Below are 16418 nucleotides of genomic sequence, written 5' to 3' on the forward strand. Positions count from 1 at the left end.
GCTTATTAGCAGAGATGCGGAAGCAGCATCCAGCGGGAAAGAAAAGTGCCAGAGATACCTTGAGTTGCTTTATGTAAAAGTTTACTAATTTAAACGGGGTAGGGTTACATGGACTAAAACAAATAAATGCTGTACTGCTTTGCTACATATTTACAGTACTAACTATGCACTTAAGACTACATCTTGCTCTTCCTTCCGGCTTCTCTCTGTTCGTGTGGTCTTCTCCTTTGAAACAAAGAAAACAAGTTGACTTTATATCTTCTGATGTTCGTGCTCACTAACATGTAAGCAATGGCTGTCTGACTGGCCAATAGCTTAACCTATAGACCAGGTCATAAACAGTGACCTCAGCAACTTGTCTACATACAAACAGTCAACCCTTTTACAACTGAGTTGTGACTGATGCTTGCAAATACCAACACCATTTCTGGTTGCAGCCTCTTGGGGCTGAAAGAACTAGCAATCCAGCGTGGCACGTATCCCCAGACTCAGTGGCAAACGATGAGGGTGTTTGGGGTGGCCTTGTTTCTCATGGAGAAGTCAGCCCCTCCAAGAGTTTGCCTTTGGAGGTGAAATCAGACCAGTCTTTGTGGAGTCTTGTTTTCCCTTATCCCAAATTCTGCAGGCAAAAGCCACAGCCCTCCTTTGCCTCCGGGCTTCTGTTTTAAGAGCAGCCATGAATGCACTCCTAAAGGCAGGAAAAGAAAACCTCCCGCCCTTTGGCAGCAAGAGGGAGGAGACCCTGGTGGGGTCTCTCTGAGGATGGCAAGGTCCAGAAGGAAGGGAAGAGGAAAAGGAAATGTTGAAGTGTCTCCTACTGACTCCAGTGTGGTGTAGTGCTTAAGAGCAGGTGCACTCTGATCTGGGTTTGATTCCCCGCTCTGCCACTTGAGCTGTGGAGGCTTATCTGGTGAACCAGATCAGCTTGTGCACTCTAACACATGCCACCTAGGTGACCTTGGGCTAGTCACAGTTCTTCTGTGCTCTCTCAGCCCCACCCACCTCACAGGGTGTTTGTTATGGGGGGAGGAGGGAAAGGGAAAGGAGATTGTAAGCACCTTTGAGTTGCCTTATAGGAGAGAAAGGTGGGGGGGGGGGGATACAAATCCAAGCTCCTCTTCTTCTTTTTCCATGTGAATAAGTCAAGCAGAAGAGGTAGAAGATCTTTCCCAAACACATTTTTTGCAGCTACACTCTCAAAAACTTTCAACGTGAATGCACATCCCGGACTAATTTTAATCATTAACATGAGTTGGTGAGAAAAGACAGTTGCATCCGTCTGGCTCTTCATTTGCAGCATCTATCACTTCCCTTTTTCTACACCTTGAATTTCACGCCAGTGCAGATTTACTTAGTAAATGGAATTTATGATAATTCTTGAATTTCCGTAAGTCACTGGAGAGAATTAATAAAGGAAGATATGTCCCGCCTAACCTTGCAGCTTGGAACTTGAAGAATGCCACATTTCAGTACAGCCCTTTGAAACAACTGTCAAAGAAACCAACGCTTGTAGTGACACTTTGTAAATTATGCTCCAACACCTCCTACATTTTTTCCACAAAAAAGATATTATTCCGGCAGCAAGTGAACATTTTAGTGAGTCATCCTCTTTTGTCCACTTTTGCAGAAAAGCCCTGCCGCCTCCTTCCTAGTGTGGCCACTTACCTTTCCAGCATTGTCTGTGTGGAACAGTAACTTTCTTTGTGACACGCCTGAAGGGCTGTTCAGCCGCCCTTTCTTAAGTGATGAGAGGGGTCTGCGAGTTACCTGGATGGTCATTTTGTGTGTGGCAAAATGATTGCCTTGAATGCATTGCTGAATTGGGCTCGGTGGTCCTTCAGAGCTAGAGCTGACTAACTTTTAATCTCCCATGCCAGGTTCGCTCCAAGTCTCAAGCTGTCCGTCTTGGGTTCATGTTGTCCTATGCACAGCAATGCATGTCCCCTGGTTACTACCAGTAGCTTTTGCTCTTGAGACATCTCTGCACCTGTTATGTACAGCTGTAGATATTTAGGTTTGATCATGTCACTGCCTCAGAACTTTAGCTGATGATGATCTTTCTTGCCTCTCTGAGCCAAAGTACATCACCTTCTTTTCCAGATGGCTGCAGATCTTGATGTCCTTTGTTACTGTTTCTGACAGCCGAGCTAGTTGTGCGATGAACCTGCTAACCAGTCTTAACATGGATGAGAAGTAAGGGTGTTTTTTTTTTTCAATTTCATACTAATCCAGAATTATGTCTTTGGAAGTTAACTGGTGACCCCCTGGCAATTGCGACAAATATACTTTCAGTAAAGCAGGACTTCCACCTTGCTTTAGTGACAGTAGCAAATAAGTTAATGCTCATAGAAAAGGTGTTGGACCCATAAGGCAACCAGTCTTTTCCAGGCTTCCTTGACTTTTGCAGTGGAATTTTATTTTCTCCCAAGGCAACTCTCTAACCGTGGGCTTTTCTCATTTTCCTCACGTATACATTCTTGGTTCTTTGGGTGTGGTATGTGTGTTTCTGTTCTGCATGTGTTTTGCTCCCTTGAGTGGTCAATTCAGTATTCTGCTGCTTTGTGTCCAGCATGAACAACTTCAATTTAAATCTGCAGGGAGATATTCCAGACATATACTGATGTAATATTGGATTGACCGCTAGAGGGAGCAAAACATCTGCAGATAAGAATCTCCTAAGAAACAGGAACTTACAAGCAAGGAAAATAAGACTATGGAAAAGCCTATTGCCTTCTAAGTGAATGGTAGAAAGGTGTGTCTCCCCTTTTCGCTATCCCCTAAGGCTGCCTAACAAATGTCATTTTTGTCAATGTATTGTCGAAGACTTTCACAGCCGGATTCAACTGGTTCTGGTGGGTTTTCCAGGCTGTGTGGCCATGGTCTGGTGGATTTTGTTCCTAATGTTTCGCCTGCATCTGTGGCTGGCATCTTCAGAGATGTATCGCAGAGAAACAGACTTTTCTCTGTGATACACCTCTGAAGATGCCAGCCACAGATGACAGGCAAAACGTTTGGAACAAAATCCACCAGACCACGGCCACATAGCCCGGAAAACTACCAGAATCATTTTTGTCAGTTTGTCAAAAGACATGGTAGTTGTGAAGTGCATTGTATATTAGCCCCCTTCAGTTCCTTATTGATTCCTATAATTTGATGTCAGGTTTAAAGAGCGCATGAAAAAACTCTGCTACTTGAGGAGCAGATTAGAGAGGCTTGTCAGTATTACTGTGTTCGTGAAGCTGTCTGTGTGTTGTATCTCAAGAGCCTAAAGTTAAAATCACTCCTGCTTTTGCTAACAGGTTCAAAATCCAGTGCCGTATCAAACTCTCCACTGAAGTACTTCCTCTGTTTGCACAGTTGCTGGTAGGAAAGATCTCTGACTCACCCTTCGCATATTTTGTTGCAGAAAGCATTATTTTTGTTCAGATTCTGTCTCTGCGCTTTCTGCTCTTGGCTAAAATTGAAACAATAAAATGCAGTTCCGGGAACTGACTGGCAAAATCCAGGAGCGAAAAGGTGGAAACTAAATCCTAGCAAAGTCTCCTCTCAGCTTGTGCAGCTCGGATGTCTCCAGAAGTTAAAAAAAGGAGCACCCCAGTGGGCTCAGAATACCACTGAAGGAGAGGGGACCCATTCTCATGGGAGAAAAAGGGGCTGGAGGGGGGGGGTTGTTTCCCCTCTGTTGCTACTTCGTGTGCATGGAATACTCCACATGGAACAGCAAAAAAATGGGGAAAGGGCTCCCCCATCACTCTTTTAGTGCCGGAAAATGGAAACCTGAGCACGTGATCTGGCCCTCGTCAGTGCTGCCGTGGGGGAGCCTTGAGTTGGCCATTTGGTTGCCTTTTGGTTTGGTCTCCCCTCTGGCTTTTCTTAACTAATTTCCTGGATTTATCTGGCCACTTTGTAGGCAGCTGGGTGTGCGGGTGTCCTTGCTCGCTCGCTGCTTAAGGCTGGGTAAGTTCAAGGCATTTTATCACAGCAGGTCCCCTCCTGAGCCCCAGGGGCTGCTGCTGCTGCTGATCACCAGTGGTCAGGGACGTAGGTATAGATTTTTTAGGGGGGGTTCGGGGGTGGGGCCACACCCCTACTCGCCCCTAGGGCATGGCCACGCCTTCCCCATCTCCTATCAGCTCCCATTGGAAACAATGGGGGATGGGGCACCCCATTTGGGAATCCATAGCTTTAGACTCCCTGGACCAAACTTCACATAACCTAGGTGGTATCAATAAGAGACTCTCCTGATGATACCCCCCCCCAGGTTTGGCGAAGTTTGGTTCAGGGGGTACAAAGTTATGGACCCTCAAAGGTGTAGCCCCCATCTTCTATTAGCTCCCATTGGAAACAATGGAGGATGGGGTCACTCCCTTTGGGAGTCCATATCTTTGGACCCCCTGAACCAAACCTCACCAAACCCGGGTAGTATCATCAGGAGAGTCCCCCAAACAATCCCTGAAAGTTTGGTGCTGCTAGCCCAAACAATGCGCCCCCTGCAGGCCAAAAACCTAAAGATACTAAAATGTTTTTAAAACCCACAAACGGAGGGGCGGAGCTTCGGACATGAATGGGGGGGGTTCAAACCCGAGAAACCCCCCCCTTACCTACGTCCATGCCAGTGGTCAAGAGTGGGCTAAGCTCTTGCCGTGCATCCATCCGCCCGTGGCTTCCTCTTAACCAACAAAGTTAATGAAAAAAGGTAGCACTTATTTTTTTCCACAAGCAGATGAATTGTAGAAGTCAGTGCTGGTGAATATCGTGATGGCCATGCACGCTGGTGCCTTTAAGGCGAAGAGACAAAGTCCAGGAGATTTGTTCTGTCAGTGGCCACTAGTCAGTGAACCTCCATAGCCAGAAGCAGTCAACCATATTCTTACCTTTCTGTCATCTCTGTTTAGCCTTGGCTGTCTGTGGCACTGATGGGAGGCAAATCTATGACTGCTGTTGTGAGAAATGTCTCAGACCGGGGCAGAAATCACCTCCTCACATCCACACACACAAGGATGTGGCACAAAATCCCCATCGTAACAGGAGGGAGCCTCTCCCTCGCCTCCTGGCAACTTTAAATTCTCACATTTAAACCTTACTCTGATAGGATGTGCCTTTGTGCATCATGACAGAACGCAGTCTGTTCACGCACATAAGGAAGAAAAAGTTTTCTCGCTGTTTGCAACGAATTAGTGATGCACCTATAGACGACGAATTGAAACATTTGCTTGCTGGGTCAGATCCACATAACCGTATCAATTTTGAAGTTCTTTCCCGGGGAAACGATAAGTAGAAAAGGAATGATTTATTTTATCTCGGGGGATTTTATTATGGTCTCCAGGCCGATAGAGCTATATCATGAAAGTAAAGTATGTTCTGAAATGCTGCTGTTTTGCCTGCTGGTGCTCCTGGGCTCGTTATCAGAGAGTGGGCATCTCCCTAGAATGCTGGTTTTAAAAAACAATGACACGGGGTCAAGGGAAGCCTCCAAGCGCCACATCAGATCATGATTTTTTGGTGCGGTTTCGCTGTAATGTTTGGGGATGTTTGGCCCAGGGTTCAGTATTCGTGATGGCCAAAGAAACACCTATTTCTCACTCTTGTGAGAGCCAGTTAGGTGTCAAGAGCAGGTGAATTCTAATCTGGAGAACAGGGTTTTATTCCCCACTCCTCCACCTGAGTGGCGGAGTGAACCAGATGTTTTCCCGCACTCCAACACATGCCCTTGGGCTAGTCACAGTTTTCTCAGAACTCTCTCAGCCCCACCTACCTGACAAGGTGTCTGTTGTGAGGAGAGACTGCAGCGTTTGGGACTCTTTAGTTTGGAGAGGAGACGTCTGAGGGGGGATATGATTGAAGTCTATAAAATTATGCACGGGGTAGAAAATGTTGACAGAGAGAAATTTTTCTCTCTTTCTCACAATACTAGAACCAGGGGGCATTCATTGAAAATGCTGGGGGGAAGAATTAGGACTAATAAAAGGAAACACTTCTTCACGCAACGTGTGGTTGGTGTTTGGAATATGCTGCCACAGGAGGGGGTGATGGCTACTAACCTGGATAGCTTTAAAAGGGGCTTGGACAGATTTATGGAGGAGAAGTCGGTCTATGGCTACCAATCTTGATCCTCCTTGATCTCAGATTGCAAATGCCTTAGCAGACCAGGTGCTCAGGAGCAGCAGCAGCAGAAGGCCATTGCTTTCACATCCTGCATGTGAGCTCCCAAAGGCACCTGGTGGGCCACTGCGAGTAGCAGAGTGCTGGACTAGATGGACTCTGGTCTGATTCAGCTGGCTTGTTCTTATGTTCTTATGTTGTGGGGAGAGGAAGGGAAGGGAGCTTATAAGCCACCTTGAGTCTCCTTACGGGAGAGAAAGGGGGGTGGGTATATATCCAAAGTCTTCTGTTCTTCTTGTTTCCAAAGAATTCTCTCAAGACAGTGAACCAGGCAGCCCTCGTACAGTGCATTTCCATCATGGGCGACATCTGTTCTGACACGGTTATCCGGATGCAGATGGCTGAAAGCCAGGAATGCTGGCTGGCCTGCTTAAACCTTGTGGTGAGTTGGCGCGGTCCCTTGCATTGGCCCAGCCTGTCTTGGGCAGGGCCCTTTGCCCGCTCCATTCTGCCGTGCTGCTGCTGCTGCTGCCTCTTTTGGTGAAGGTCCCTTCTCAAGAGTTACTTTTTTATTATTATTATTATTTTAATTTTTTTTAAAAATGCAAATTGGAACAAATTGGAACAGCTTGAGCAGTACCTAGTCACTGATCTGGCCTGCGAAGCCAGCGCTCCCCCACTAAGTTTATGTTAATTTTCACTAATTAAAACATTTCCATGTGGTTTAAGGCAGAGGTGTCGCCTTTCCCATTAGCACAGCTACAACCTCCAGCTGCCGCACAAACTCAGCTGCCAATTTCTGGGTGTGGCCAGGAGAATTTATCCTGCATTTGCCATTGATGGAGGTTACCAGAGATTTTGCCTTTTTTGTGTGTGGCTAATTTATTTAATTGTTTCTATTTATTTCGTTAGCCCACACGAAGGTCATATGCAGTGGAAAGAGTAAGAGTTAAAATCTTTTAATTAAACAAATAAGGGGAAATCTACCTTAACTTCCCAGGTGGGAAAAATAACCGTTCAAATGACCGTACAAAGCACTTACGGATTAAGTTTCTTTTAACTTGGGTGCTGTGTGGTTTCCGGGCTGTATGGCCGTGTTCTAGCAGCATTCTCTCCTGACGTTTCGCCTGCATCTGTGGCTGGCATCTGCAGAGGATCCTCTGAAGATGCCAGATCACGGCCATACAGCCCGGAAACCACACAGCACCCAAGTGATTCCGGCCGTGAAAGCCTTCGACAATACATTTCCTTTAACTGTTTTCTTCCATAAAAAATAAACAGGTCTCCAATGCGGTGCTTGAGGGCTCCATGGCTCTCATTGACACCTTTCCTAGTACCAAGTGTTTTTAGAAAGTGGGTGAGGCCTGGTGGGGCTTTTGCCCAGCAAGCCTTTTGATTGGCTGCTGATGACTTGCTTGGCAGTGCAGATTTTTTTTAAAAAAGTTGCTTTGGCCGCAGCTGCCAGTACAGCAGAAGAACTTCCTTTTTATAACACCAGTGGACCCTGCCGTCCCCTTCCCTCTTTTCTTCAGGGGATTTGATAGTAGGTGCCATCTATCATATTGATTTTAGTATGCTGCGTTTTAATGGGATGGGGTTTTATTTTATATAGAGCCAGAAAACTAATTTAAAGGATTTTAGTCTTGGTCTCATGTGCTCTATTTATGTTTTTGCTGTTCACCGCCCTGAGCCCTCCAGGGTCTTCACTGGGCGACCGAAAGTAAGCTGTGGTAGCCATTTTGTGACTGTGCCCACCATGCTGTGTCATCCTTCCAGTGGTTCCCCACGGGCTCAAAAGGCTGGGGACCCCTGGGGTCTACCATCTCACTTTTGACGAGAAATGATCAGATTGATGACAGGGTGAGCAGGAGAACGGGCCAGGCAGGAGGCTGTGATCTGTGGCCATTTCGTAGGCCTGTTGGCTTCATTGTTAAGAAGAAGGCCTCTTTTGTCTTCTTCTGCTTGCACAGGACGAGTGCTGGTCTGAAAGCAGAGGCAGCAGATACCCAGCGTGCCTCCAGGCAATCCTCGGCCTGATGATGAACCTCTGTCTGGAGTCGAGCCTGGCCATTCAGGTACAGTGAGGTGGGGGGGAGGGGAGGAGGGACTCTGTTCTCTGACAGGCCAGACCTGCATGTTAAAACCTTTTGTGAGGCTTCCTGTCTGCATTATACAATCTGTGAGGCTCTGCTGGGCCTTCCTTTCCCTGTGGGTTGTTGCCAGGGCTCCTTTCTGGCTGCCAAATGCACCCGGCCAGTCGGTGCCTCTCTGTGCAGAGCTTGTCTCTGTTTTCTACTGGCCCGTTATCCTGTGACACAGAGCATCACAGGCTGCACTAAAGAGGAGCCTTCCTGGAATGGTGACTGCCTTGTGCCACATTAAAGACGGGGCTGTTTTGCTCATCAACATTCCCAAAGGTGGGGCAACTGCCAGGGCTACAGATGGGGCCCTCTGCCCCTGCCCAGCCCCCATGCTTGGGAGTTCTTTGTCACCGATGCTCCTGGCTGCATGTGCTGCCCAGCTGTTGCTTTGGTGGGAGTGCCCCTCCCCACAGAGTGTCCAGCTCAGTTGCAGAAAGGGCACGCAGGCAAGTGTGTGCATGGGAGATGGGGGAGTGGGCATGAGAAGGGAGCACCAGGGGGCACACAAGCGGGGGGGATGGCCTGCCGAAGAGGAGACGGACCTTCTGTGCACTCTTCAACCAGGGCCTCCAAAACTTGGCACCCGCTCTGGCTTCCCTCATGGTCACCCGGTGGTCTAATCCTGATCTCGTTTTAGGAGCTTGCAGAAGAGATCTCCCAGAGGTGCATGTCTCTCCTCAGCAGTCAGGATGGAACTGTCGTGACTGTAAGTAGCCCCGAGTTAGCAGAAGACCACCAGTCCCAAAAGTGCAGCTTCCTTTGGCCCTGACCTGCTTCACTTCCACCCACCAAGCCAACCTACTCAGCTGAGTTGTTTGGCATGCCTCTCTGCCCTGGGTCTATCTCCCTTCCAACTATCATCCTTTCTCCTCTCCACGTTTCTTGTGGAAAGTGAGTTCCCCGCCACATTTTCTTGCTCAGAGTGTCTTAAGGGAATCTCTGGGCTAAGAGTAGGTTGCTGGCAGCAACTGCTGCCAATGCTGGAGGCAGCAAGAAGGGAAGGTTGGGCTGGAAACATCCACCCATTGCCTGCTGAGAGGCTCTGAATTACATTTCTACATCAGTCATCCCCAGCACTCGCTGAGGTGGAAGGGCATTCTGTCACTGTTAAGGAGGCACCATCTTCTGCCTTCTGCCATATAGACCGCCCCAGTGTTGAGGTCGGGCGGCTGCGTGGGGGGCTTTCTCTGCAATAACCCCCACTTTATGGAATAAAATAATAATAAAAGGAAACACTTCACGCAACGTGTGATCGGTGTTTGGAATATGCTGCCACAGGAGGTGGTGATGGCCACTAACCTGGATAGCTTTAAAGGGGGCTTGGACAGATTGATGGAGGAGAAGTCGATTTATGGCTACCAATCTTGATCCTCTTTGATCTGAGATTGCAAATACCTTAACAGTCCAGGTGCTCGGGAGCAACAGCCGCAGAAGGCCATTGCTTTCACCTCCTGCATGTGAGCTCCCAAAGGCACCTGGTGGGCCACTGCAAGTAGCAGAGAGCTGGACTAGATGGACTCTGGTCTGATCCAGCTGGCTTGTTCTTGTGTTCTTATGTTTCTTATGCCCTCACTTTAGAGGTCCGACAGGTGCTGACATTATACACCTGTTGGCACCTGGTGAAGACCATCATTTTCATCCGGGTGTTTGACTGATCAATGACATCTACCCTCCAGCCATTAGCTTTCTTGGCCTCCATCTGCACCTGGGGAGAGCTGGGGAAGGAGTGGGTTTTGGAGTACTGGGTAATTGTTTTTAGATACATTTTAGTAGTTTTTAAATCTGGTCTTGTGATGGAACAGTACTGTAAAACTAGCAAAATCACACATGACTGTGAAAAGCATCTTTGCCTTTTGATCTCCTGGAGGGAGGACAGGAAACTATGCAGAGGTGCTAGGATGAAACTTCAAAGGCCTAAGTTACCTCATGGCCTGAACAGAGTTTTCCTGGGAAGGGGAAAACAAAGGTTTTGGAATTCCATCTTGAGACCTGGTCAGAGAAGCATCTCTGGGCCATGGGTTCCCGGAATGGGGACAAAGAACGAAAAGGGACATAATTACCTAAGCAATTCCTTAACCGCAATCTAAGTTTTATTTCTTTGATTTCTGTTTTTCAATAAAAATCGTTGAGACCTCAGCTGGTTGGAGTTATTGGAGAAAAGAACCCAGGTTTTAATGAAACAAGCATTGGCTCTCCCAGGCTTGCTTTTATGATAGGTCTATGATATTTTTATTGTAATATTGAGTAAGTTTTTAGACTATGTAACCCATGCTGGGATGTATTTGAAGAAGAGGATAGAAATCCACTAACTAAATCAGTAAATAATAAATCTTACTGGCTGAGACACCGGAGGAACGGGCTCTGCTCCACATTGGATGAATTCTTTAAAAAAAGCAGAGGCGGTTCAGTCGCGCTGTCCTGTCTTTCCAGATCATTAATATTCGACATCTGCCTGCCACTTTCTTTCTCCCTTTTTGCTGCCACCAGCCTCCCTACTGAGACAACGAGCGCGGTCAGCTCAAGCGAGCAGGGAAACAAATATCATAATTTTCTTTCAGAGAAACACAATTCCCTTTTTTCATTTCCTCCCATTTTCTTTTCATTAAAGCGAGCGGTTGGGCTGTTGAGCCGCATCCTGCCTGCGAGTCCAGCCGCTGTGGAAGGGAGGGTGAAGCAGGGCCTGGTGATGAAAATGATCCGCTTTCTGAAGGTATTTCCCCCCCCCCCAGTTTTGCGCAGAGGGATGGTTGACTTTTCCAGTGGCCAAAGCATATGTCTCTGCTACGCTGCCAGAAGTCATTAAGCAGCACATGGACATATGGACATCACTGGATTTCATGGGACTCGTCTCTGGAAGCGTTTGCCCTTGAATCTGAACTTGACCCAGTGAAACCTCTGGTAACTCTTGTGTGCTCATTTCCATGGCCCTCCAAGCCTGACGTTTCTACAAATCCGAGGAAAGCCCCATAGTTGCAAAAGTCTGAAATGTGGGGGAAAATAGATTAGGTGCTTAGCTACACCCCCAAATGATAGAAGCATTGGATGTAGCTGGAAGAAATGGATGCTCACTGATACCTGTGGCTACTGCGTGAGCTGCTGGGCCTTCAGACCTTCATTTCTCTCAGTGAAAGGCAGGCGGAGGGCTTCTTTCTGGGCTTAGAGAGCCAGCGTGGTGTAGTGGTTAAGAGCAGGTGCACTCTAACCTGGTAAACTGGGTGTGATTCCCCGTTCTGCCACTTGAGTTTTGGAGGCTTATCTGGTGAACCAGATTAGCTTGTGCACTCCAACACATGCCAGCTGGGTGATCTTGAGCTAGTCACAGTTCTTCAGAGCTCTCTCAACCCCACCCACCTCACAGGGTATTTGTTGGGGGGGGTGGGGGATGAGATTGTAAGCCCCTTTGAGTCTCCTTCGGGAGAGAAAGGGGGATATAAATCCAAATTCTTCTTCTTCTTCTTCTTCTTCTTCTTCTTCTTCTTCTTCTTCTTCTTCTTCTTCTTCTTCTTCTTCTTCTTCTTCTTCTTCTTCTTCCTCTTCTTCCTCTTCTTCCTCTTCTTCCTCTTCTTCCTCTTCCTCTTCTTCTTCCTCTTCTTCTTCCTCTTCTTCCTCTTCTTCCTCTTCTTCCTCTTCTTCTTCTTCTTCTTCTTCGGCCTCCCAGTCTAACTTTCCTTCTCTCCTTCCTGCCGTGGAGAAGGGGGAAGGTGGGCGGGTGGATGGGAAGGAGAGAAAGAAGCTGGGGTGGGGGGCGGGGAGAGAAGATTTGGGGACTGCCAGGAGGAGGGATAAAGGAAAAAGTTTGGGGAAGGGGTTGCAGGGGAAAAGGAGGTGCCCCCTACAAGCCCTGGCAGGTTTCTTGCTTGCTATGTCCAATACCATTGCTTCACCTTCAGGTTTCCACCGTACTAGACCTGTTGTTGTGCTAGAATGTAATCTTGTATATATTGAGTAATTTTTTTTTTTTAAAAAAAGACTGATTTAATTTCAGTGTAGACTCTACCCCATCCTGATGCTATTTCAAGTTGCAGTGGTTTAAAGAAGTAAAATCACATCCCTTCTGGGCTTGGCTTTGGCCTCCCGTGTGCAGCAGTGAAGCGAATGCCCAGTTCCATTGTGATTTGAGCACCAGCTGTGTGTTTGTGCAACGTGTTCTGGGGCTTCACGGTGTCAGTACAAGTCTTAAAACGTTTTAGAGCCAGAAAGAAAAGGAAAGAAAAACAAATATTCCCAGACCGTTTGATGATTCTGCCACCACACAGTTTACGTGTTTGTGACGAAATGAAAATGCTCACAGTGTACATGGAAGGCACCAAGAGACCTTTTTACAGCCATTGAGTGTGCAGCCGAGCCAGCGTTTGAGAGATTTACTCCCTTCTCAGCAATTCATATACAGAAAGGCCCCTTAAGAAGCAGCGTTTGCCTTGCAGATTTATTCTTGGGCATGCCTGTGCCCCTGTTAAAGGTCAGATACTCCTGCCGTGTTAGCAGTAGATTCCCATTATGATGCTTCACTGGGGTACAATTATGCAGTAATACATTTAACAGGAAGAGGAATACAAAGCAAGCCCCTCACCACACTGACGGGTCTTATTTTAAAGCAGTGATGGCGAACCTTTTTGAGACCGAGTGCCCAAACTGCAACCCAAACCCCACTTATTTATCGCAAAGTGCCAACCCGGCAATTTAACCTGAATGCTGAGGTTTTCGTTTAGAAAAAAAAACAGTTGGCTCCCTCTTCCTCTGCCCCACCCGCTCGAGCAGGGGCCAGCCTGCTCTAGCCTCCAGCAAGTCCTGCATGCACTACTCTGTGCCTCTCTAGCATCTCTGCCTCCTCTGCGCCCCGCCCTCGGGCAGCAGCCACCCGGAGCACAGGCACCAGACCCACCAGCCGAGTCCTCCCTTCTCACAGCAGTGCGTGCACATCATGCTCAGTGGCTCAGGCCAGCCTAGATATGTGTGTGTGTGTGTGTGGGTTGATTTTCCGCCCCCACATAACGAACTCTGTGGGCGCGTGCCCACAGAGGGAGCTCCGAGTGCCACCTCTGGCACCCGTGCCATAGGTTCGCCATCACTGTTCTAAAGCATTCTCATAAGCAACTATTTGCCTGGGCCTGTCTGTCTGTCTGTTTTTAGGGGGTTGTTGCTGTACTTGCAAGTCCCAGGAAGCATAATTGAATGCATATGTGTGCGTTTCTTACTCCAATCTAGGTAGGTGGGCAGGTCACATCTGGCTATGCGATAAAGACCCTCGCTGTTTGCGCTAAGAGTAGCCGGCAGGCTCAGGAGGAGATTGTGAAGCTGGACAAGAGTAAGCACTGACTTCCTTCCTCTGCAAATAGTTCACCTGGGACAGGGACCACAGGCAGGCACCTCCCGTTTTATGGCCAAGAGGATCTAGGCACGTTTACCGGACAGTTTGCCCTCTTTGCCCTCTGATTTCCAGCCATGCTTCAATGAGCAAAGTCCCACCTTCTCAAGTGGGCAGTCTGTACACTCCTTGAAGACAGTAGGCTCTCCGTTTCTCCCAAAGCACTGTTAGGAAGCTGTCTCAAACCTCAGCTTCTTCTGGAAAGACCAAAGATCTCCTCCATGATTACTGCTGACTCCTATGAACACATGAAGCTAACTACTATTGAGTTAACCTTCGTAGGTGCCAACAGAGAAAGGATCAGGAGGGGCGGTTCTGGGAAGTTATTGCCAATATGTGCCTAGGAAGTTCATCACTCTACTGTTAATCTCCCCACCTAGAGCAGAAGCCTGGCCTCTCTTCTTTCTAGTTGCCTTTTCAGATGACTGAAAAGATGACCGCCCCCTCAATGATGCGGCTGGCCTCCACACGGGCCAGGGCCTTTATGGCTCTGGCCCCGGCCTGCTGGAACACTCTCCCTCCAGTTGTCCGGGCCCTGTGGGATCTTGGCGAATTCCGCAGGGCCTGTAAGACTGAGCTGTTCAACCGGGCCTTTGGAGAGACCAGCTGCTGAGTGAAGTTCCCCCTCCTACTCCTTCTACATCAGGGTTCCCTTCATATCGATGGGACCCGCCGTTCCCCCCCTCTTGGGGAGGGTTTTAAATATGCGTTTTCACTGGATGCCTTTTATTGTACTAACCACTGTTTTTAAAGGGATTTTAGTAATCATTTTTAAAATAGATGGAGCCTGTGTAATTGGTAATTTATTTACGTGTAGTTAGTTTTTGCTCCCTTGTCTGGTTGTATTGTGGTGGAATTTTATGCTGTACCCCTCCCAGAGCCCCCTGGGGACAGGGCGGTATAGAAAACCAAGTAATAAATAAAATAAATAAATATGGAGTGGAAGTGTGGAGTCACGCAGTACCCAGCCCGTGCCTTCTTTCCCTGACGTTTAAGGTGGCATGCCCTTTCGCTTTGCTTGGTTGTTTTCCAGAATGTAGCATGCTGCTGAAACTTTTGCTCTCTGAGGACGAGACGGTGGCAGGAAACGCTGCTTTCTGCCTCGGGAGATGCCTTGAGGTGCCTGGGACTGCCACGGATTTGTTAAGCACTAATGTTGTGAGGATCTTATTGAAACTTGCCGGTGGCAATGCTCGAAAGGTCTCGGTGCAAGAGAACGCAGCGATCACTCTGGGGAAGCTCTGCATGGCGGATGCAAGGTATCCTTGGGAGCAGACTCACCTTTTGTGAGAACAGCAGAGTGGTGGGAACAGCTGAGAGGTTATGTTGATACTGTCAAAACCTGCATCTATGATCTAAGTCAGACTCTGTAACTTGAAGGTTAAGTACCCTTTATTGGCAGATCCCTGGGTAAGAGGGGAAAAGCTGGTTCTGCCAGAACCTTCAAACCACCCCAGTATATCAAGCCCCGTTCCTCCTCCTCCCTCCCCAACCCGTAATACTATCCCACACCGCAGAAGGTGTGACAAGCAGGAATGCAAGATGAACCCAAGATCAGAAGACTGACATAAAGTCTTCAGCTGTGAGAACCTCTTGTCAGGAAAACGAAAGTATTTTAACTCTGTGGACTCTGTGCCGTTTAACTCTGTGCCGTTTAAAAGAGCGCCAGGGATGCCGCGTGCTGATGAGGCGCAACAGCGGCAGCGTTGGGGCGGCTGCGCTGCCCCCCCCCCATGCTCTTCTGCTGGTTGCCAGACTCCAGCCTGACAAATATCAAGCGAAGGACCCAGTGTGTGTAACTCCTGCTAGCCAGTTTCATTGCACTGTGCTGGGAGGAGGGGTCATTTTTCTCATCGGTAGCATTAGTTAGTGGACACAGCACAGTGAACACAGCACAGCCAAGTGGCGGAATCTTAGTCTGTGATCTCCTGGAGCTTCTTTTAAAATGTGGATTTAGCTGGCTGCCTGGGTGCATGCACTGTGTGGGACATGTCAGAGATATTAGGAGGGCTCGCATGATAAACATTTTAGTGAGTGAAAGGTCCAAGTGGAAAAACACCCCACAGTGGGCCTTTCCCCACTTACCTTAAGCCCCGCGCTACTCTCCGAAAGTAGTCAGGGGTCTCTCGGCACTCCCCACGGCAGGGGCGGCGACAGCGCAGCCGCCCCGACGCTGCCGCTGTTGCACCTCATCAGCGCGTGGCATCCCTGGTGCTCTTTTAAACGGCTCCTTGTGATGACCCCACGCAGAGCAGCGTGCGGCATAGGGGGGATTAAGGTAAGTGGGGAAAGGCCCAGTGTTTCTGATTTACCCCAGAGTATTCTTGAGTAGAGCAGCTCTTTGGCTGCCACCAGAGCGGCATGTGGGACGGGCGGCTTCTCTGTCTGACACAGGAGGAGGCCAGGGGGCTTCCAGGGCTTTCCCTGTGGTCAGTCCTCCTGGATATCTATCCCAGTCCTAAATGACTTGCTCAAGGAAACCAATTTTGATGTGTGGAACATGAATTATGGAAATTAATGTAAATATCTATAGGTAGTAGAAATCTGCTTAATGTTGGTTTTGGAAATCAATTTGGATGCGATTTCTATTGCAGTAGCATTAATTTGTGTTTTGCTTTGGGGTTTTTAGCTTCAGAAGCCAGAGCCAGTAGAGGCGTTTTAGTGCTGCATAGTTCTGGTGCCAGATCGTACCTCTTTAACACAGGGCAGGTTTTCCAGCTGTAAAGTTGTGCGTCTGAGCTGATTTATGCCAGTTCTATGCAAGGATCTGCAGCTGGAATGGGATTAGATTGCAGCGTGCCCCAAACTCT

The 16418-nt window shown here is 48.2% G+C and overlaps 1 protein-coding gene across 3 annotated transcripts in view; it reads left to right on the plus strand.

The window, feature by feature from the left end:
* TTC12 (tetratricopeptide repeat domain 12) overlaps window positions 1-16418 on the plus strand; it is a 45357-nt gene that overhangs the window by 27949 nt on the left and 990 nt on the right. Inside the window, exons 14-21 of one of the 3 annotated variants that reach the window (XM_048511950.1) lie at window positions 2101-2193; window positions 3300-3363; window positions 6410-6544; window positions 8073-8177; window positions 8881-8949; window positions 10852-10953; window positions 13449-13548; window positions 14642-14867. In XM_048511950.1, coding sequence (XP_048367907.1) covers window positions 2101-2193; window positions 3300-3363; window positions 6410-6544; window positions 8073-8177; window positions 8881-8949; window positions 10852-10953; window positions 13449-13548; window positions 14642-14867 — 894 coding nt within the window. Of the gene's footprint in view, window positions 1-2100; window positions 2194-3299; window positions 3364-6409; window positions 6545-8072; window positions 8178-8880; window positions 8950-10851; window positions 10954-13448; window positions 13549-14641; window positions 14868-16418 lie in introns of those variants that run through there. The other 2 variants (XM_048511952.1, XM_048511951.1) reach the window with 2 other exon arrangements.

Source organism: Sphaerodactylus townsendi, linkage group LG12, assembly GCF_021028975.2.
Source record: "Sphaerodactylus townsendi isolate TG3544 linkage group LG12, MPM_Stown_v2.3, whole genome shotgun sequence".
Classification (NCBI taxonomy): domain Eukaryota; kingdom Metazoa; phylum Chordata; class Lepidosauria; order Squamata; family Sphaerodactylidae; genus Sphaerodactylus; species Sphaerodactylus townsendi.